The 23,705-nt window shown below is 42.7% G+C and overlaps 1 protein-coding gene across 5 annotated transcripts in view; it reads right to left on the bottom strand.

The window, feature by feature from the left end:
- LOC128693534 (uncharacterized) overlaps positions 1-23,705 on the bottom strand; it is a 32,747-nt gene that overhangs the window by 798 nt on the left and 8,244 nt on the right. Inside the window, exons 6-10 of one of the 5 annotated variants that reach the window (XM_053783253.2) lie at positions 20,036-20,124; positions 18,318-18,431; positions 16,558-16,664; positions 14,272-14,408; positions 13,839-13,963 (exon numbers count right to left, since the gene is read on the bottom strand). In XM_053783253.2, coding sequence (XP_053639228.1) covers positions 13,839-13,963; positions 14,272-14,408; positions 16,558-16,664; positions 18,318-18,431; positions 20,036-20,124 — 572 coding nt within the window. Of the gene's footprint in view, positions 1-13,838; positions 13,964-14,271; positions 14,409-16,470; positions 16,665-18,251; positions 18,432-20,035; positions 20,125-23,705 lie in introns of all 5 variants that reach the window. The other 4 variants (XM_053783251.2, XM_053783252.2, XM_053783250.2 and 1 more) reach the window with 4 other exon arrangements.

Raw genomic sequence — 23,705 nt, forward strand, 5'->3', positions numbered from 1 at the left:
TCGGCACTGATGACAAGAAGACGGCCAGTAACCTATGCTCGGTTTAATAGAATGAAGTTTGTTACCGAGCAGAGTTGACCAACGTTGTTGCCAACGGGTGCGAAGGTGGGTAGCTATTGCAGCAAAATAGTCCAGAAATGGAACACCTCGATAGGAAATTGGTAGGTCATATACTGCTGACCGCGCAGCAGTGTCTGCCTGTTCATTGCCCTGTACGTCGACATGACCAGGGACCCAACAAAAAACAATATCTTTATGTTTGGTAGAGATACGGCGTAGCCAAAGTTGGATACGGAGAACTAGGGGATGAGATGTATCAAATTTTCGTATAGCCTGTAGAGCACTAAGGGAGTCTGAGACTACTACAAATGATGACACAGGCATAGATGCGATACGAATAAGTGCTGCAAGAATGGCATACAGTTCAGCAGTAAAAATGCTAGCTGAAGATAGTAAATGCCCTCGTACGACGCTGTCCGGAAACACTGCTGCGAATCCGACGCCGTCTGAAGACTTAGAGCCATCTGTGTACACAGCGGTGGCATGAGAATGAGAGTGGAAGTGATCAAGAAAAAGAGAGCGGGAAGCCACCGTAGGCAGTTGAGCTTTCGAGCAAGGGAGTGAGAAAGAACAGACCCGAACAGCTGGAACTTCCCAGGGGGGTAGGGAAAAGTGAGATGCTACATGAACATATAAAGGTGGTAACTGAAGGGAAGACAAGAGTGAAAGTAGGCGAAGAGAAAAGGGACGGAGCAAACAGGGGCGGCGAACGAATAAAGAATGTCTACTAATATCGGTGACCATTCTATAAATGGAAGGATTGTGTAGATCGTGAGAGCGTACATAGTAACGAAGGCAATGGGCATCACGGCGATCAGACAAGGATGGAACATTTGCTTCTGTATAGAGGCTCTCAACAGGGGAAGAGCGAAAAGCACCAAGGCACAAACGTAAGCCTTGGTGATGGATAGAGTTAAGGCTAGAGAGAGTAGCAGGAGAGGCCGCGGAATAAATCTGGTCACCATAATCGAGTTTCGATAAAACGAGGGCTGAATGTAGGCGAAGCAGAGTTCGACGATCAGCTCCCCAGGAAAGATGAGCAAGGGTTTTAAGAAGGTTTAGCCGGCTGTGACAAGTTGCCTTCAGAGAGGTAATGTGAGGTTTCCAGGTTAACCGACGGTCAAAGAGAAGGCCTAGAAACCTGACTGTATCACGTTCGGGGATACGGGAGCCATAGAGATACAAAGGATGATCGGAGATAACAGAGCGTCTAGTGAAAGTAATTTGGTGAGTTTTGGTACTTGAAAATTTAAACCCATGTGTGGTGGCCCAAGTGGAAACACGGTCGACCGCATGCTGGAGAGAAACTGCAATAAGGTGACAGTCAGCGCCTGCACAAGCAATAGCGAAGTCATCAACATAGAGTGATGACCAAATATTGGGTGGAAGAACAGAGGCCAAATCATTTATAGCAAGGAGAAAAAGTGTTGTGCTTAGAACACATCCCTGAGGGACACCTTCAGCTTGGACGAAGTCCGGGGAAAGAACATTATTGACTCGAACACGGAAATGTCTGTCAGTTAAAAAGTTCTTAAGGAAGGATGGTAGATTGCCTCGGAGGCCTAAGGAATGGGCCTGGGCCAAAATATTATACCTCCAAGTTGTGTCATATGCCTTCTCAAGGTCAAAAAATATGGCAATAACTGAGTGATTATTCGCAAAGGCATTACGAACATACGTATCCAAGCGTAGTAAGGGGTCTATGGTAGAACGACCCTTACGAAAGCCATATTGACTAGCGGAGAGACTGTTGTGAGTCTCCAAATACCACATTAAACGTCGATTTACGAGGCGTTCCATCACTTTGCAAACTGCACTTGTAAGAGCGATGGGGCGATAGTGGGAGGCATCATGTCCTGTAGTACCCGGTTTGCGGAAAGGGAGAACAATGGCAGATTTCCACAGCTGGGGAAGAACTCCTTGTGCCCAAATAAGATTGAAGAGGTGTAAGAGGACTACAAGGGCTGACCGATGTAAATGTTGTAACATACGAATATGAATGTCATCAGGCCCAGCTGCCGATGATCGGCAAGCTGAGAGCGTTGCCTCCAGTTCTTGAAGTGTAAAAGGCACATTATACTGTTCTTCTCCGAGAGAAGAAAAGTCCAAGGGTACTAACTCTCTGGCAGACTTTGAGGAAAGAAACGAGGGGCATAGATGGAGCCCTCGGGAAATACAGACCAGATGTGTGCCAAGTTCAATGGCAACGTCGAGAGGGTTTGCTATATCAACACCAGTGACCCGTAGAACAGGAGCCGGGTCAGGAGAGTATTTACCACTCAATTTCCTCACTTTTTTCCAGACTGCACTCATAGAAGAAGCAGAGGTGATGGTGGAAACATAGTCTCGCCAACAAGTGCGTTTAGCTTCACGGATGACACGGCGAGCGATCGCACGCTTCTGCTTAAAATCAACAAGTCTCTCAGCGGTTCTATTGTACCGGTACCTGCCCCATGCAGCACGTTTCAAACGTACTGCACGAGCACAAGCAGGAGACCACCAAGGCACGCACTTCTGAGAATGCCTGCCTGAGGTTTGGGGTATAGAATGAGAAGCTGCGGTATAAACTGATGTCGAGAAGATGTGTAGGAGCTCATCAATGGAGGATGAAGAAGGAACCTCACTAAAAGCAGTGAGGTGTGAGTAAAGATCCCAATTTGCCCGATCAAATTGCCAGCGAGGGCTACGGGAAGGTGGTGAATAGGAAGGAGAAGTAAGAATGATCGGAAAATGATCGCTGTCATGTAAGTCTGGTAGAACAGACCAGGTGAAGTCTAGTGCAGTGGAGGAAGAGCAGACTGATAGATCGATGCAAGAGAGAGTATGAGTACGAGGATCAAAATGGGTGGGAGTACCCGTATTTAAAACATGGAGGGGGTGAGAGGCAAGAAAAGCCTCCAACTGAATGCCACGTGAGTCACAATGAGACCCCCCCCAGAGGAAATGGTGGGCATTAAAATCACCAAGTAACAGAAGTGGTGGTGGTAAGGATGAAACAAGAAAGGCAAAGTCTGGGATAGAAAATGCTCGAGAAGGAGAGAGATATAAAGAACATATTGTAAACCACTTATTCAAGTGGATACGGGCTGCAGTGTAATGCAGCGAGGTATGGACAAATAGTTGACAGTACGGAATATCATTGCGTAGAAGAAGGGCACTTTCATTAAAGGTCCCATCTGAGAAAGGATCCGAAGAATACAATAAATTATAGCCTGAGATAGGTTGGAAAACAGCCGAGTGTAATTTTGGTTCTTGTAAGCAAGCACCAACAGGGGAAAACCTGGAAAGCAACATCTGAAGCTCACCCCGATTACCCCTGAGGCCGCGGATATTCCACTGTAAATAGGCCATGATTGGCGATGAAGAAAATATCAGGAATCTGTAGGTAAAGGCACCTACGGACTAGAGGGGTTAGAAAAGTCAACGTGTGGTGGCATTGGAAGATGTTCAAGTAGCGAAGGAACGGAGCGTTGCGAAGAATGGGGTTGTGAAGATGGAGGAGAGGGAAGAGAAGGAACAGGAAGTGAATCAGTGTCCATTGAAGGTTTAGTCTCTGCAATATATTCTGAAATGGCTTCAAGTGTTTCTGAATTCAAAGATGTATGGGAAACCATATTGGAGATAGGAGGAGGAGGGTGAGTAAAGATTGGGACAGTAATGGACTGTACCAAAGTAGAGGGGGAGGGAAAAGTGTAAGGGACTGGAGATGAAGTGTGGGGGGGGACAGAAGAGGTAGAAACCTGGGAGGTGACAGAAGAGGGAGAAACTTGGGAGGGGACGGGGGTGGAAGGCATAGTACGAGGAGGAGGGTGAATCTCCACACTTGTAATAGAGCCAGAGAGAGGGGAAGAACTAGGTACAGAGACTGGAAAGGTAACGTGTGGAGGTGGAAGAAGGGAAGGAAGGGGCAAAGAAGATTTGAGCAATGTGGATTTTTTGGACTTCTGAGTAGAGGGGCGATTGGTATTAGGTGTCGTACGAGGTCTTGTCGATACTGGGGCTTGTGAGGAAGGACGCGAAGATGTGAGAACAGACTGAGTTGTAGTCGGGACGTCAGAGCCAAGGACAGCAAAAGGATTAGATGCCGTAATGGCTATGGGAGGGGTAACAACAGAGGAGGCTGCAGAAGATGGGACCCCAGAAGTGGGGGGATGTTTGGAAACACGAGAATAAGAAACACGGGGTAGTCTCCCTTGGAGGCGGAGATGAGTAACTGCCATAGCATAAGGGAGACCTTCTGCCTCTTTGAGGCAACGGATTTCACGTTCATTTAAGTAGACCTGGCAACGGCGGGAGTACGAAGGGTGAGCTTCATTACAATTAAGGCAAGATGGAGGTTGACTGCAAGATGTATTAGAATGGTTGTCGGCACCACAGACTGGGCATTCGGCCATAGATCTGCAATATTTCGCTGGGTGACCAAAACGCCAGCAATTTCTACATTGTTGCGGTGTAGGTATCACCTTTCGAACTTGTAACCGATGTCCCGCGACATATACAGAGGACGGGAGTTCTCGGCTGTCAAAAGTTAAACGAGCCACATTGCAAGGGTAACGTCTCCGCCCCCGGGCAGGAAGGACATAAGTGTCTACTTTGAGGATTGGGAGATCCTGGAGTTCCAGCTGTTCAAAAATGTCATTGCCACATGACTGGAAATTCTGTTGGACTATGGTATGGGGCAGAATGACAGTACCACTACAAGAATTGAGAGAAAGATGTTTTTCAATAGTGATAGGAGTAGTATCGATATTCGAAAGGAGAGAAAGATCATGAGCTTGGGTAGCATTCTGGACAGTGACGATGCGCGTACCGCTCTTGAGAGCGTGAAATGAAATATCTCTGCCAACATGACGCAGGAGCGCTTTGGCAATACTATGGTCAGAAAGGTAGGCAGAAGAAGAAGTTGGTCTTAAAGTAAAGAATTTAGTCCATTGTGTGGTCCGAAACTGAGCGTGGAGAGGAAGTGCTTGACGTGTCGGTCGTTTCCGAGTAGAATGGGAAGGTAACGACGGAGCATCATCAGGAGATTGACGTTGGCGTTTAGGAGTAGGACCGGAGTTGGTCCGGCATGAAATGGGTGGGCGATTCGAAAATTGCCGTACCGTAGAGGGAGAAGCCGGAAGCATAGTCAAAGGAGAGCGGAGTTCAGACAAATCGAAGGAGTCAGTCGAAGCCCCGGTACCTGAAGCGGGTGAGGAAACAGCACCAGCAAGAGGTACAGGGGCATCAGGAGTGTCCGAAGAGTGGTCTAAACACAAGGCAGGGTCAGAATGGGGTGCGGTATCAAGAAGGGGCCCGGGGGTAGTGGTTTCATGGACTAGGGCTGCCATGGTTAGGTTACTCCTTTGCTTTTTGTTTTTAAGAAAAAAAAAGAAAGAAGAAAAGAAAATAAAAACAAAAAAAAGAATAAAAAAAGGGGGGAGCGGGGAGGAATAGTTCCCAGGAGGAATGAAAGGGCCGGAAATCTCCCTCCGCGCCCAAGAGGACTCGACACCGCTAGTAGCGCAGATGCAGCATGGAACCCGTGCCATACCCTACCCTTCATGCCAGTAAACCAGCAATCCGGGATAGCAACCTCACATCTGCCGAGCTACCTCGGTGGACAAAAGAGAGGGCGGCCGGATATCCGCCACAAAGCATACCTCCTTCAGCCACCACCCCCGGAATCCGAAAGGTGGCTTCCAGAGATACACCCGTCGCCCAAAAGACACCCAAAGCTACTCCGGGATACCGGAGAGGGATCGGGACATCCCTAGGCAATCCAGATTCCACGGCAAACTACGCCACCGCCAAGAAACCTCAACGGAATGGGATCGACCCCGGTGTCCTTTCCCCTACCTAGGAACTAGCGCGCCTGTGGGAGAAATCACGAAGGCTAAAAAGAGGAAGGGCAAAAGGGAGGGGTGAGGAGGAGGAGGAGGAATGGAAAAAGGGGAGGATGGGGAGGATGGGATAGGGGAGGGGAGAATGGGGGGTAATTAGGTTCGGTCTGAGGAAGAAGACCGACAGGGCTAATTCCTCAGACCAAGAGCCTCTTCACCACGCCAAGGAGCCCCCCTTGAAGAGGAGTTAATTTCAGAGAAAATTAGGTTAAACAGCTATCTGATTTTGTCAAGCATACAGTAATATAAAAATACTGTGCAGGTATTACACATCCATCATATGCAAACTGTTGGTGAGAGTTTAATAATATGGTTATTTCATTCTAGTTGATAAAGTATCAGAAAAAAAAAAAGAGAAAGTATGAAGACTATAGACTGACAATAACAGATACTCAGAGTTTTAAGTTATTGATATAAAGTTAAACATTTCTGAAATGCAGTAAAGTTCAATAAAACAAACCATCTGATTTACCTAAAATAACTTTATACTTAATGTTTCAATTAAGCGGACATAGTCTACTTAACTGACTATTGGACATGGGTAAACTTCCAATAAAACAGACTTAGCTTGCTTTATTGATGACATGATTGGACATGCAAAGAAATAACTAATGGAAGGCAAGCAGACATACTGTTTGTGTACCAGACATGGGCAACAGAGAGAGATAGTCTGTGTGTACCAAATGTGGAGACTTGTGCCAAGAATGTAAATGGTTAAGTCTACAATTCTTTAATAGGCTGGTTGGCTACCTGACAAACTGGCCAGCTGCCTGCTTGCTTGCTCTACCTGCCCTGTCTTGGTTTATCTACACTTGTTAATAACTATTTTGTTCCAGATGGACAAGTGTGTCATGTCTTTGCCACCTGGATAAAATATGGACTATACAAACTTGCAATTAAGCAGAGCTGGTACATTTTATTGAGTATATGACTGAACTGAACAGCCATTTGTCTGCTTCTTGTCTATTTTAATCGAGCATTCCATTAAATGTATATGTTAAGCCTTTGTCTGGACTCATTTTTTTTTTTTTTTTTTTTTATCCAACATCTCCTCTTCAAGGGGGGCTCCATGGCGTGGTGAAGAGGCTCTTGGTCTGAGGAATTAGCCCTATCGGTCTTCTTCCTCAGACCGAACCTAATTACCCCCCATTCTCCCCTCCCCTATCCCATCCTCCCCTTTTTCCATTCCTCCTCCTCCTCCTCACCCCTCCCTTTTGCCCTTCCTTTTTTGACCTTTAGGATTTCTCCCACAGGCGCGCTAGTTCCTAGGTAGGGGAAAGGACACCAGGGTCCATCCCATTCCGTTGAGGTTCTTGGCGGTGGCGTAGTTTGCCGTGGAATCTGGATTGCCTGGGGATGTCTCGATCCCTCTCCGGTATCCCAGAGTAGCTTTGGGTGTCTTTCGGGCGATGGGTGTATCTCTGGAAGCCACCTTTCGGATTCCGGGGGTGGTGGCCGAAGGAGGTATGCTTTGTGGCGGATATCCGGCCGCCCTCTCTTTTGTCCACCGAGGTAGCTCGGCAGATGTGAGGTTGCTATCCCGGATTGCTGGTTTACTGGCATGAAGGGTAGGGTATGGCACGGGTTCCATGCTGCATCTGCGCTACTAGTGGTGCTGAGGTCCTCTTGGGCGCGGAGGGAGATTTCCGGCCCTTTCATTCCTCCTGGGAACTATTCCTCCCCGCTCCCCCCTTTTTTATTCTTTTTTTTTATTTTTATTTTCTTTTCTTCTTTGCTTTTTGTTTTTAAGAAAAAAAAGAAAGGAGTAACCTAACCATGGCAGCCCTAGTCCATGAACCCACTACCCCCGGGCCCCTTCTTGATACCGCACCCCATTCTGACCCTGCCTTGTGTTTAGACCACTCTTCGGACACTCCTGATGCCCCTGTACCTCTTGCTGGTGCTGTTTCCTCACCCGCTTCAGGTACCGGGGCTTCGACTGACTCCTTCGATTTGTCTGAACTCCGCTCTCCTTTGACTATGCTTCCGGCTTCTCCCTCTACGGTACGGCAATTTTCAAATCGCCCGCCCATTTCACGCCGGACCAACTCCAGTCCTACTCCTAAACGCCAACGTCAATCTCCTGATGATGCTCCTTCGTTACCTTCCCATTCTACTCGGAAAAGACCGACACGTCAAGCACTCCCTCTCCACGCTCAGTTTCGGACCACACAATGGACTAAATTCTTTACTTTAAGACCGACTTCTTCTTCTGCCTACCTTTCTGACCATAGTATTGGCAAAGCGCTCCTGCGTCACGTTGGTAGAGATATTTCATTTCGTGCTCTCAAGAGCGGTATGCGCATCGTCACTGTCCAGACTGCTACCCAAGCTCATGATCTTTCTCTCCTTTCGAATATCGATAATACTCCTATCACTATTGAAAAACATCTTTCTCTCAATTCTTGTAGTGGTACTGTCATTCTGCCCCATACCATAGTCCAACAGAATTTCCAGTCATGTGGCAATGACATTTTTGAACAGCTGGAACTCCAGGATCTCCCAATCCTCAAAGTAGACACTTATGTCCTTCCTGCCCGGGGGCGGAGACGTTACCCTTGCAATGTGGCTCGTTTAACTTTTGACAGCCGAGAACTCCCGTCTTCTGTATATGTCGCGGGACATCGGTTACAAGTTCGAAAGGTGATACCTACACCGCAACAATGTAGAAATTGCTGGCGTTTTGGTCACCCAGCGAAATATTGCAGATCTATGGCCGAATGCCCAGTCTGTGGTGCCGACGACCATTCTAATACATCTTGCAGTCAACCTCCATCTTGCCTTAATTGTAATGAAGCTCACCCTTCGTACTCCCGCCGTTGCCAGGTCTACTTAAATGAACGTGAAATCCGTTGCCTCAAAGAGGCAGAAGGTCTCCCTTATGCTATGGCAGTTACTCATCTCCGCCTCCAAGGAAGACTACCCCGTGTTTCTTATTCTCGTGTTTCCAAACATCCCCCCACTTCTGGGGTCCCATCTTCTGCAGCCTCCTCTGTTGTTACCCCTCCCATAGCCACTACGGCATCTAATCCTTTTGCTGTCCTTGGCTCTGACGTCCCGACTACAACTCAGTCTGTTCTCACATCTTCGCGTCCTTCCTCACAAGCCCCAGTATCGACAAGACCTCGTACGACACCTACTACCAATCGCCCCTCTACTCAGAAGTCCAAAAAATCCACATTGCTCAAATCTTCTTTGCCCCTTCCTTCCCTTCTTCCACCTCCACACTTTACCTTTCCAGTCTCTGTACCTAGTTCTTCCCCTCTCTCTGGCTCTATTACAAGTGTAGAGATTCACCCTCCTCCTCGTACTATGCCTTCCACCCCCGTCCCCTCCCAAGTTTCTGCCTCTTCTGTCCCCCCCCCACCCACACTTCATCTCCAGTCCCTTACACTCTTCCCTTCCCCTCTACTTTGGTACAGTCCATTACTGTCCCAATCTTTACTCACCCTCCTCCTTCTATCTCCAATATGGTCTCCCATACATCTTTGAATTCAGAAACACTTGAAGCCATTTCAGAATATATTGCAGAGACTAAACCTTCAATGGACACTGATTCACTTCCTGTTCCTTCTCTTCCCTCTCCTCCATCTTCACAACCCCATTCTTCGCAACGCTCCGTTCCTTCGCTACTTGAACGTCTTCCAATACCACCACACGTTGACTTTTCTAACCCCTCTAGTCCGTAGGTGCCTTTACCTACAAATTCCTGGTATTTTCTTCATCGCCAATCATGGCCTATTTACAGTGGAATATCCGTGGCCTCAGGGGTAATCGGGGTGAGCTTCAGATGTTGCTTTCCAGGTTTTCCCCTGTTGGTGCTTGCTTACAAGAACCAAAATTACACTCGGCTGTTTTCCAACCTATCTCAGACTATAATTTATTGTATTCTTCGGATCCTTTCTCAGATGGGACCTTTAATGAAAGTGCCCTTCTTCTACGCAATGATATTCCGTACTGTCAACTATTTGTCCATACCTCGCTGCATTACACTGCAGCCCGTATCCACTTGAATAAGTGGTTTACAATATGTTCTTTATATCTCTCTCCTTTTCTGGCATTTTCTATCCCAGACTTTGCCTTTCTTGTTTCATCCTTACCGCCACCACTTCTGTTACTTGGTGATTTTAATGCCCACCATTTCCTCTGGGGGGAATCTCATTGTGACTCACGTGGCATCCAGTTGGAGGCTTTTCTCGCCTCACCCCCTCCATGTTTTAAATACGGGTACTCCCACCCATTTTGATCCTCGTACTCATACTCTCTCTTGCATCAATCTATCAGTCTGCTCTTCCTCCACTGCACTAGACTTCACCTGGTCTGTTCTACCAGACTTACATGACAGCGATCATTTTCCGACCATTCTTACTTCTCCTTCCTATTCACCACCTTTCCGTAGCCCTCGCTGGCAATTTGATCGGGCAAATTGGGATCTTTACTCACACCTCACTGCTTTTAGTGAGGTTCCTTCTTCATCCTCCATTGATGAGCTCCTACACATCTTCTCGACGTCAGTTTATACCCCAAACCTCAGGCAGGCATTCTCAGAAGTGCATGCCTTGGTGGTCTCCTGCTTGTGCTCGTGCAGTACGTTTGAAACGTGCTGCATGGGGCAGGTACCGGTACAATAGAACCGCTGAGAGACTTCTTGATTTTAAGCAGAAGCGTGCGATCGCTCGCCGTGTCATCTGTGAAGCTAAACGCATTTGTTGGCGAGACTATGTTTCCACCATCACCTCTGCTTCTTCTATGAGTGCAGTCTGGAAAAAAGTGAGGAAATTGAGTGGTAAATACTCTCCTGACCTGGCTCCTGTTCTACGGGTCGCTGGTGTTGATGTAGCAAACCCTCTCGACGTTGCCATTGAACTTGGCACACATCTGGTCCGTATTTCCCGAGGGCTCCATCTATGCCCCTCGTTTCTTTCCTCAAAGTCTGCCAGAGAGTTAGTACCCTTGGACTTTTCTTCTCTCAGAGAAGAACAGTATAATGTGCCTTTTACACTTCAAGAACTGGAGGCAACGCTCTCAGCTTGCCGATCATCGGCAGCTGGGCCTGACGACATTCATATTCGTATGTTACAACATTTACATCGGTCAGCCCTTGTAGTCCTCTTACACCTCTTCAATCTTATTTGGGCACAAGGAGTTCTTCCCCAGCTGTGGAAATCTGCCATTGTTCTCCCTTTCCGCAAACCGGGTACTACAGGACATGATGCCTCCCACTATCGCCCCATCGCTCTTACTAGTGCAGTTTGCAAAGTGATGGAACGTCTCGTAAATCGACGTTTAATGTGGTATTTAGAGACACACAACAGTCTCTCCGCTAGTCAATATGGCTTTCGTAAGGGTCGTTCTACCATAGACCCCTTACTACGCTTGGATACATATGTTGCGAATAATCACTCGGTTATTGCCATATTTTTTGACCTTGAGAAGGCATATGACACAACTTGGAGGTATAATATTTTGGCCCACGCCCATTCCTTAGGCCTCCGAGGCAATCTACCATCCTTCCTTAAGAACTTTTTAACTGACAGACATTTCCGTGTTCGAGTCAATAATGTTCTTTCCCCGGACTTCGTCCAAGCTGAAGGTGTCCCTCAGGGATGTGTTCTAAGCACAACACTTTTTCTCCTTGCTATAAATGATTTGGCCTCTGTTCTTCCACCCAATATTTGGTCATCACTCTATGTTGATGACTTTGCTATTGCTAGTGCAGGCACTGACTGTCACCTTATTGCAGTTTCTCTCCAGCATGCGGTCGGCCGTGTTTCCACTTGGGCCACCACGCATGGGTTTAAATTTTCAAGTACCAAAACTCACCAAATTACTTTCACTAGACGCTCTGTTATCTCTGATCATCCTTTGTATCTCTATGGCTCCCGTATCCCCGAACGTGATACAGTCAGGTTTCTAGGCCTTCTCTTTGACCGTCGGTTATCCTGGAAACCTCACATTACCTCTCTGAAGGCAACTTGTCACAGCCGGCTAAACCTTAAAACCCTTGCTCATCTTTCCTGGGGAGCTGATCGTTGAACTCTGCTTCGCCTACATTCAGCCCTCGTTTTATCGAAACTCGATTATGGTGACCAGATTTATTCCGCGGCCTCTCCTGCTACTCTCTCTAGCCTTAACTCTATCCATCACCAAGGATAACGTTTGTGCCTTGGTGCTTTTCGCTCTTCCCCTGTTGAGAGCCTCTATACAGAAGCAAATGTTCCATCCTTGTCTGATCGCCGTGATGCCCATTGCCTTCGCTACTATGTACGCTCTCACGATCTACACAATCCTTCCATTTACAGAATGGTCACCGATATTAGTAGACATTCTTTATTCGTTCGCAGCCCCTGTTTGCTCCGTCCCTTTTCTCTTCGCCTACATTCACTCTTGTCTTCCCTTCAGTTACCACCTTTATATGTTCATGTAGCATCTCACTTTTCCCTACCCCCCTGGGAAGTTCCAGCTGTTCGGGTCTGTTCTTTCTCACTCCCTTGCTCGAAAGCTCAACTGCCTACGGTGGCTTCCCGCTCTCTTTTTCTTGATCACTTCCACTCCCATTCTCATGCCACCGCTGTGTACACAGATGGCTCTAAGTCTTCAGACGGCGTCGGATTCGCAGCAGTGTTTCCGGACAGCGTCGTGCGGGGGCATTTACTATCTTCAGCTAGCATTTTTACTGCTGAACTGTATGCCATTCTTGCAGCACTTATTCGTATCGCATCTATGCCTGTGTCATCATTTGTAGTAGTCTCAGACTCCCTTAGTGCTCTACAGGCTATACGAAAATTTGATACATCTCATCCCCTAGTTCTCCGTATCCAACTTTGGCTACGCCGTATCTCTACCAAACATAAAGATATTGTTTTTTGTTGGGTCCCTGGTCATGTCGACGTACAGGGCAATGAACAGGCAGACACTGCTGCGCAGTCAGCAGTACATGACCTACCGATTTCCTATCGAGGTGTTCCATTTCTGGACTATTTTGCTGCAATAGCTACCCACCTTCGCACCCGTTGGCAACAACGTTGGTCAACTCTGCTCGGTAACAAACTTCATTCTATTAAACCGAGCATAGGTTACTGGCCGTCTTCTTGTCATCAGTGCCGAGGTTGGGAGACCACTCTCTCCCGCCTTTGCATTGGCCACACTCGTCTTACTCATGGGTATCTCATGGAGAGGCACCCTGTTCCTCTCTGTGAGCAGTGTCAAGTTCCAGTATCGATTAGCCACATTCTGTTAGACTGCCCTCTCTACCAACGAGCACGCAGAATTTACCCCCAATGTCGTCTTCGTTCTACTACTCTCTCTTTACCTTCCCTTCTTGCTGATGGACCCTCCTTTAATCCTGACTTTCTCATTGACTTCTTGACAACGACTGATTTATTCCACAAACTCTGATGATACTTTTCGCACTCCCCTCAGCCCTTTCTAGTTCAGTCTCTTGCTGCCCTTTACCCTTTCACCATCCCCTACCCCGCTGTTATCCGTAACCTATTACTCATCCATCTCCCTTTTGCCACCTGATGCCCTCGCTTCCTTCCTGCCCTGCAGCGCTGTATAGTCCTTGTGGCTTAGCGCTTCTTTTTGATTATAATAATAATAATAATATCCAACATCTGCTTTATGGGGGGGTTAGTTTTATGACTTCTACTGTATGTAAACTAACAATTCTCATCTAGTAACATGCATGTGGAGAAAATATAAAGAACGATTGAGAAGCTAAAGTGTAAAACTTTAAAAATATAGGCACTTTTAAATATTTGAAGAGAGTCTGTAATGATATAAATCATTTAAAAAATTCCATGGGTGGGAGGCCAACATAAACTCTAGGATTACCTTCTGCATTAGTAATTCTTACTTTCATACTAGTATAGGGACAAATATATCTATACTCACTGATGCTAATCTTTGGCACAGCTTCTTGGCATTAACTCTAATGTTATCACAGTGAAGCAAGACAACGTTGGTCTGGACACCCTTGAGATCAACTGTAATGGCACTGCTATGTACTTCTGACACACCTATAGATAGTGTATTTAGAGGGTTTGGTATAAAAGGAATACCTGTATATTTTGCATTTGTGTGCATGACTAAGTTACTATTTTTATTGCAAAAACAAAAAACTACATTATATGTATAAAATGCTACCAGAATTTATTAAACTTCATGATTACAAAAGTTTAAAATGGGTTAATTGCAACTGAGTAATCTCAGAGGATCTCGTCAAAATTTACCTGTAAAAACTTTACAGATACAATGGCTGACTAATGATCTATTTGGAAGTACTTTACAAGAGAACGTGCAGTACATAGTGATAAAAATACCTTACTTTGAGCAATGGCACGAGCATTGGTGTGGTCTAGAGAAAGCCTTGGAGCAATGTGGTCAAGAGCATATATTCCAGCAGCAGCAAACATCCCTGCTTGATGCAGCCCTCCACCTAAAACTTTTCTTACTCTTAATGCCCTGAAAAAATTAATTAATACAATTTAATATTATATTATGTTAGATTTTCAACAACATAATTCCTTATGTTACAATAAATCAGAATTCTTTATTCAGAATTTTTTTTTACATTTAGAAACATTTATATCCAATTTACACTTTACAATAAGTTCTGTGCCCTGATATTGGCAAAGGGCTTTTGATCCCAGGAATTAGAGCTATCCTCCAATTTCTTGGATCAAGCATGACTGTCTCCTATTCCCAGAACTATGATCTCTAGGGGTTTAGTGCTTCTGGGTGCATATTACAGGGTGTTTCAAAAAGATGGACCCGATTAGAAATTCAACTATCGTTGAAATTGGATCCATCTCTTATCTGTTAATAAAGCTAGTAGTATTTGTATTAATAACTCGGTGATCAGGTGTAGACGTGTGAATGGTTCGTTACTTTTGTAACTTGTTCAGCTATCAAAACTTTGTGGCCCAGTCCCTGCATCCATTATGTACCTCTAATATTTTTGACTACCACTCACAGGATGGGTATGGGGTGCAGACAGAATAACTTTCTTTTTTAGTGAACGTATACATTACATGTGGAAGTATAATTATTGATGGATATAAGGAAAATGAATGCTTGGATGTCCTGTATTATTACATGACATTTCTTTGTGATTAGTCATTAGTTAAGGTATGTTGTTATTCTATCTGTATTGACTGCTTTGGGAAGCAAATGTCTTTATACAGGTAAAATTTGTAGCAAGCATATTTTGCATTCTATGATATGGCTCAGATTTTTAAAATAATTTAGGTTCATTATGGTAAGTATATTTGGCTACAGGAGGGCCCTGCTTATATTGCAGGTAAGGTTCCAGGCTACGGCTGTAAAGCAAAAATCACTGTAAAGTGAAACAGTATTTTTCTCCTTCAAATGTATATAAAAGCCTGATAACATGTTTACACTATCATATATTAAGTGAGCAACAGAGCTAGGCCTAAAAAATGCATATACCGTATACACATTACTTACCTTAACCCTTAAACTGTCCAAACATAGATCTAAGTTCACATGCGTAGTGCTCCAAAAGTAGATCTATTTTCAAATACATATAACAAAAAAAAAAAACGTAGATCAAAGTTTTTTTACATACTACTTTCAAATGTTGAAAAAATGTAGATCTACGTTTGGACAGTTTAAGGGTTAAAATATAGTGTGGTGAATATATTTACTGTAGAAAGTCTCGATGAGTGAGGAATGGGTATATATGAAAACAGTTGCATTAGCGAAATGCCATGAAGCAAAGCGCTTTAAAGCAGGGCCTACCTGCATGTTTGAAACTTTACAGAAAACACGAGAAAGCAAACTTCATAATGGTAGAGGAAAAAAAACTATTTAAAAGTGTTATGATTACAAAATACAAGATACTTGAGACCATCAATAAGGTGGAAAAAGTAGGACCAGGGTAAATGAAATCATATAGAAACCAAACATTACAACAAACCAAAAAGATATGAGAAAATAATTTTAGTTTGAGGGGAGTGTGCCGAATGCCTGCATACCCCTCAAACAGCAATATATAATTTAGTACAATCTACTGTATAAGTTCAAGCATTATAATGCATTGTCGCAGTAGTACTAAGTTTACAATAACATCCCTCGTCTTCATCATACATCTTGTATACCTTTACTGTCACTAATTAAAATATCTCACTTTTGCACTATTTACAATAAAATAAACAGGAATATAAGCACAAATTGGTCACAGTAGGAATTAAAGTAAAAAAAAATAATTAAAAATCAGAAATGAAATTTAGAAAATTATAAGCAAAAAAAATATTGATGGTTCCATGAAATTACCTACTTTTATCTTGTAATTATTATAATCAAAATGAAGTGCTAAACCTACAAGGGTCATACAGTGCAATCATCTTGCAATTATTAAAGCAAGTAGAGAGAAGGTTAACCACACAACCAGATAGCTATGTTAGGCACCCACATGCAAAACAAATTAAACAGTATCTTTTATATTACATTTATGCAGAAATTAACAAACAAGACAGAGTACTGTACTTAACAGCAAGCAGACCTAGTAATAAATTCCTTAGTACCCACTACAAGTGAGCCCATTGGTGCCCCAAGACCTTTATTTAGGCAGAGAGAGACGGAATCACACCACTGCACAAGACGTGCCGGACTTGTGCCAAGAGCCACAGATGCATTGATCAGTCGTGCCCCGTCCATGTGCAGTGGCAGGTTTAATTCATTACATAATGTTCCAAGCTGGAAATAAAATGAATACATCTTCCATGTAATAAACAGGATATTTATTACTGTATGGGAACACCATAAATGTTTTTCAATGAGTTTATAATTTAAGTACACTCGGATGCACTGTAAAATAATTTAACACTATTAATACGCTTTGTTATATATTTTACTCCAGGATAAATTTTCTAATACAATGGAACCTCGGTTTTCGTATGCCCTGGTTTTTGACACCTTTTTTCGTCTAAATTTTGTCCGTTTTCATACATCCGCTTGGTTTTTGTAGAGTTGACAATGGTTTGTACCAAACGCATCCACCTGCTCGTGCCCATACAAAGCATCCCACGCGTTATGACTCAGTCTGGCCTTGTTTCTCACTGAGTGAACATTACCCTGTGCATTCGGAAAACATTTCGTAATAATTCACTGTTTTCTGTGCTTGTTTATTGAGTAGAAAACCTTCAACTGGAACAGCAACAGACCGCAGCTGAGGAAATTGCTTCAGAGGAGGAGGAAGAGAGAGGGAAGAATGTGCCTTCTTCAGTGGTTAAGGGCATGGGTGCAAAGTGGAATGAGTTGCAAAGTTTTGTGGAGAAATATCACCTTAACAAAGCTGTTGCAAGCTGTGTCTGCAACATGTTCAATGACAATGCCTCGTCCCATTTTAGGCAAATCTTAGAGACTCCAGACACAGACCTCCCTGGACATATTTTTGTGCAATGGGGGTACAATGACTCTCAAGCTGGTCCTAGTACCAGTAAAAGACAAAGAAGGGAAGTAACCCCGGATAGGGCCTTGATACCTGAAGTCCTTATGGAGGGGGATTCCCCTTCCAAACAACCTCTCCTCCTCCCTCTCTCCTCGCCGTCTTCCATATGCCAACAAGTCTTCATTTATCCATTTCATTAGCCATTTATATTTATTTCTCATTTTCTGTATGTAAAATATAGTTATTCTCTATAAAATGTATTTGTTGTTAATATTTTTCGATGTCTGGAACGGATTAATTGAATTTACATTATTTCTTATGGGAAACAGTGCTTCAGTTTTCATACAATTCGGTTTTCATGTCTTTCTGGGACGAATTAATCACGAAAACTAAGGTTCCACTGTACTATATAGTACAAAATTTTTTATGCTGTAATTTGTTTTTGAATGTTCTTACAATTTTACTTGAAGATCCCTAAACAGGAACCATTATTGTAACGTGTCGCAGTAAGATGACACCTACACTTGGGCTAAGATACTGCTGTTTTTTTAAGATTCCTAATTTTTCAAATACAATATACTGAGCATGACATAATATACTTTAAAATCAAATGACATTTATAGTACAAAACTTAGAAAATCAATTAAAAGCCTATGCCCAATACATGAACAGCACTTAATAAATTAAAATGCTAAAAATATACATAACAGACTTTAGGGAAATAAAATAGTATATAAAATCCTAATATAACCTAAGGAAATAAAATAGTACATGTATATAAAATCCTAATATTACAACCAAGATGAAGCACAATCTATTCAACATTTTATTAAAAAAAAACAAAAGTCTGAGCTAGTCTTATTTTCAGCTAAATTATCAATGTATGCACTTACATCATCCACCCACTGTAGAGGAAGAGCTTTTCCTCCCATCATATTATGAGTATTTTCAACACATACCAAGGTAGTAACTGGCCAATGGGGGTCATCACCTCGAACCAAGGACCTTAAATCTTGAAGTGAGAATGTTCCATCTGGCAGATTTCTTATAGAGCGGTGATGGACACTTCCAACCTAGAATACAATTAATATGTCCAATAATACAAGCATAAAAAATGGAAGTAAAAACAAGTCCAGGACCAATGAGCCTGTATTTAAAACTACTAAAATCAAAAGTCTGTTATAAAATGATGGAAAATAATTTTAGTTCCTTCTAAAATTTGTCATCTTAAAAATATTTTGGCCCTATCTTATGCTTAGATTATTTTATAAAAAGTCCTCTGTTAATGCATTGAATTAACTATAACAGTCCAATTAAAGTGTACAGGATTATAAAATGTTTGACAGAAAAATGTTAGTGTATAATATAATTTTTAGCTCACTAGAAAGGGGTCTTGGCCTAAATTAGATTAGGGAAAATTTATATCAAAAAGTACAAATGTATGAGATCAGTTTTTTTTTTTTTTTCTTTTTGTAAAATTATTTATTGTACTTTCACTCCTGTAACATAACTTGTTCATTAAAATAGTAAACCAATTCAAACAGATTAGTGGTTGAGAGGCGGTGCCCATGAGCTAAACTTCAAAACCCCACAAACACAGCTAGGTAAATGTGTGCATATAAGATCTGAAGTGTCATTTCAAAAAAAAAAAAAAAAAGTAATTAAAAGTAATAATCTTATCAGACAATGTTAGGTAAGACACATATGCAACAGTTAGGTATCTTAATTTTGAAATTAAGATACCTAACTGTTGCATATGTGTCTTACCTAATAACCTGTCAGTATTTTATACCATTTTAATGTTCACTCTTATCAGACAATCCCTCAAGTTAGAGAAAAACTTCTATTGTCACTAAATTGTTATTCTGTCCACATTAATATACCAGCTCATATATTTTCTTTTTAACACGCCAGCCATCTCCCTTTATGGTAGGGTGACCCAAAAGAGAGGATACACAATGACTGTCATTCATTCAATGACTGTCTTTCCAGGAGTGACTGACATCACAGTTCAGATGTGCTCTAAAGCTGCAGCATCCTCACCCCTCAGATGGTTATCTGGTATTTTACATTTATTTCTACATTTAAAAGGTATCTCTTTCTCTCTGCATTTTTGTTACCTTAATATATTTTACTTTTTTCTATATCATCATTCTTCTTCACCTGAATTTACCTGTGAGGCAACAAGTCGGTGGGAGACGGCCGACTTGTTGAAAAAAAAAAAAAAAAATTATTATGTAGGGCAAAATAGTTTCAGTGCTAAGATGAAGGCCGAGTTCTATAAGTACTACCATAATAATAAATCAGCAAACACTTCATAATGATACTGTACAGGTATATTTATTACAAGACTAAATAATTATTATGTTCATTGAGAAATGGTATATACCAAAAAGTTGTGGAAAAAGACAAAAAATACAATAACTCGGGGCATGTTTATTTGGAATAAACATAGTGTAAGCTATCACAATTTGTGTTTTTTTTTTTTCAATAATTCATTTGGGAGCACTAAACCCATAGGAGTCATACAGTGCCAGGAAAATGGGAAGCATTCAATCCAAGAAAAAGGAGAGTAGTTCCAGTTCTTTGGATCAAGAGCCCTTAAAGGGTATCACATGACTAGAGACAGTAACTTTGAAACTATAGCTGAATAGTCTGGAATACACTGAAGCAATACCTGAGCAATTCCTCCCTGGGCCCACAGGTGGAGGTGACTCTGGTCGCCAACGATAACCTCTGACCCACGACCCCAGCAGTGTGTCAAAACTGAAGACATGAATTATATGATTAGTTAACTGTAATGGGATTTGTTTTCTTCCTAACAGGTTACTTAACCATAGACACCTGTTTTTTGAGAGTGTTGGGTATGCTGTATCTTTAAGAAAGCCTAGATACAAATACAGTACTGTATATACATACATGTATACATAAGTACTGCACAGGCTTAAAGCTTAACATTATGGTTACCTGGAGGTTATGTGGATTCACTTCCAGAGGTCATGACCCCTGCCACCCAGTCCCAGACCAAGCCTCCTGGTTGCTGATATGATCAATCAAACTGTTAATGCCCACAGTCCTAATTATGCATCACAACCTGAATGATCAGGAACTGTTTTGAGGAATTTGTTGAGTTCCCTCTTGAAGGCAGCTAGGAGAGGTCTGTTGGTAATATTCCCTTACGCATGAAGGGAGGGTGTTGAGGAGTCACCTCCATTATACTTCTTGAGTTCTCTCTCTCAATGTATTCATCTTTACCCTGCTTTACATTGGCGATATCTTGTACCATCTACCAAGCCACTTGTGTTCATGAGTACAGTAGTTATTTTGGTGTGCAGGTTTAGGAACCATTTCTCCAGACTTCCAGGTGTAGATTATCATGTATCTTTCTCATCTACATTCTGAGGAGTACAGCTCTATGGACTTCAGGCACTCCCAGTAAATTAGGTACTTAACTGAGTTTATATCCATGGGGAAGTGGAACAGAATTCTTCCTCCGTAAGCCATGCGTGTCGTAAGAGGCAACTAAAATGCCGGAAGCAAGGGGCTAGTAACCCCTTCTCCTGTATATATATATATATATATTTTTTTTTCAACAAGTCGGCCGTCTCCCACCGAGGCAGGGTGACCCAAAAAAGAAAGAAAATCCCCAAAAAGAAAATACTTTCATCATCATTCAACATTCACCACACTCACACATTATCACTGTTTTTGCAGAGGTGCTCAGAATACAACAGTTTAGAAGCATACACATATAAAGATACACAACATATCCCTCCAAACTGCCAATATCCCAAACCCCTCCTTTAAAGTGCAGGCATTGTACTTCCCATTTCCAGGACTCAAGTCTGACTATATGAAAATAACCGGTTTCCCTGAATCCCTTCACTAAATATTACCCTGCTCACACTCCAACAGATCGTCAGGTCCCAAGTACCATTCGTCTCCATTCACTCCTATCTAACACGCTCACGCACACTTCCTGGAAGTCCAAGCCCCTTGCCCACAAAACCTCCTTTACCCCCTCTCTCCAACCCTTTTGAGGACGACCCCTACTATTACTAAATTTAAAAGGAGAAACTTTAGTTTTTCCTTTTGAGCCACCCCACCTCAGTGGGATACGGCTGGTACGTTGAAAGAAATTGAGTTTATATGAACTGTGAAGGTTCTCTGTACATTTTCCAGCTAAGCAATTTCACCTGCCTAGCAATTCCAGCCTAGAGAGAATGAGCAACCTGAAGAGTATCATCATTGGCTTGGCATCTCTTATTTTGAAAGTTCTAGTTATCCAACCTATCTTTTTCTTGCAGCTGAAATAATACTATTGTTGTGCTCCTCGAACACGAGATCTTCTGTCATTATCACTCCCAGTTCTCTCACATTTGACTTATGTTCTACTGAGTGGTTTGTTTCATACTCTTGAGTACAGCTTCTGTAGTCTACTTTAGTATATGTATATCTAATTTAACTGGCTAATTTTTACATTATCAGTTTTTTTTTTTATATTATCACACTGGCCGATTCCCACCAAGGCAGGGTGGCCCGAAAAAGAAAAACTTTCACCATCATTCACTCCATCACTGTCTTACCAGAAGGGTGCTTTACACTACAGTTTTTAAACTGCAACATTAACACCCCTCCTTCAGAGTGTAGGCACTGTACTTCCCATCTCCAGGACTCAAGTCCGGCCTGCCGGTTTCCCTGAACCCCTTCATAAATGTTACTTTGCTCACACTCCAACAGCACGTCAAGTATTAAAAACCATTTGTCTCCATTCACTCCTATCAAACACGCTCACGCATGCCTGCTGGAAGTCCAAGCCCCTCGCACACAAAACCTCCTTTACCCCCTCCCTCCAACCTTTCCTAGGCCGACCCCTACCCCGCCTTCCTTCCACTACAGACTAATACACTCTTGAAGTCACTCTGTTTCGCTCCATTCTCTCTACATGTCTGAACCACCTCAACAACCCTTCCTCAGCCCTCTGGACAACAGTTTTGGTAATCCCGCACCTCCTCCTAACTTCCAAACTACGAATTCTCTGCATTATATTCACACCACACATTGCCCTCAGACATGACATCTCCACTGCCTCCAGCCTTCTCCTCGCTGCAACATTCATCACCCATGCTTCACACCCATATAAGAGGGTTGGTAAAACTATACTCTCATACATTTCCCTCTTTCCCTCCAAGGACAAAGTTCTTTGTCTCCACAGACTCCTAAGTGCACCACTCACCCTTTTCCCCCTCATCAATTCTATGATTCACCTCATCTTTCATAGACCCATCCGCTGACACGTCCACTCTCAAATATCTGAATACATTCACCTCCTCCATACTCTCTCCCTCCAATCTGATATCCAATCTTTCATCACCTAATCTTTTTGTTATCCTCATAACCTTACTCTTTCCTGTATTCACTTTTAATTTTCTTCTTTTGCATACAAATCAAAAAATCAATTTGCAATACAGGACCTATATTTTTCCTAAAATCACATACAGTACAGCATAAATTAAATTTCCTCATTCAAAGATTTCTGTCCAGAATTGTTTGCCGAGATTTGCTACTGTACTTTAATTTTCATTTTAATATCTTTAACATTTATGTAATTGCCTAATTTGTACTATATCTATTTTACTTCAAAGAAACTTGAATCACTGACAAGATTAACACATCTTTCTTTCTTTCAACACACCGGCCGTATCCCACCAAGGCGGGGTGGTCCAAAAGGAAAAATGAAAGTTTCTCCTTTTACATTTATTAATATATACAGGAGAAGGGGTTACTAGCCTCTTGCTCCCGGCATTTAAGTCGCCTCTTACAACACGCATGGCTTATGGAGGAAGAATTCTGTTTCACTTCCCCATGGAGGTAAGAGGAAATAAACAAGAACAAGAACTAGAAAGAAAATAGAAAAAAACTCAAAGGGGTGTGTATATATATGCTTGTACATGTATGTGTAGTGTGACCTAAGTGTAAGTAAAAGTAGCAAGACGTACCTGAAATCTTGCATGTTTATGAGACAGAAAAAAGGACACCAGCAATCCTACCATCATGTAAAACGATTACAGGCTTTTGTTTTACACTCACTTGGCAGGACGGTAGTACCTCCCTGGGTGGTTGCTGTCTACCAACCTACTACCTATATTACCTATATTACTACATATACAGTATTACTGGTATATAGTACATGCATGCCAAGGTTTTCTTCCCAATGTGTTTCAACTGTACTGTACCTACATAATATACCAGTGTCAAAAACAGGAAAGACCTGGCTTATCAAGGTCTCCTTATTTGAAGTAGTAACCCTCCCAAGGATGCAACCCACAACATATAAACAATATCTA

Source organism: Cherax quadricarinatus, chromosome 57 (genome assembly GCF_038502225.1).
Source record: "Cherax quadricarinatus isolate ZL_2023a chromosome 57, ASM3850222v1, whole genome shotgun sequence".
In the NCBI taxonomy this organism is placed as follows: domain Eukaryota; kingdom Metazoa; phylum Arthropoda; class Malacostraca; order Decapoda; family Parastacidae; genus Cherax; species Cherax quadricarinatus.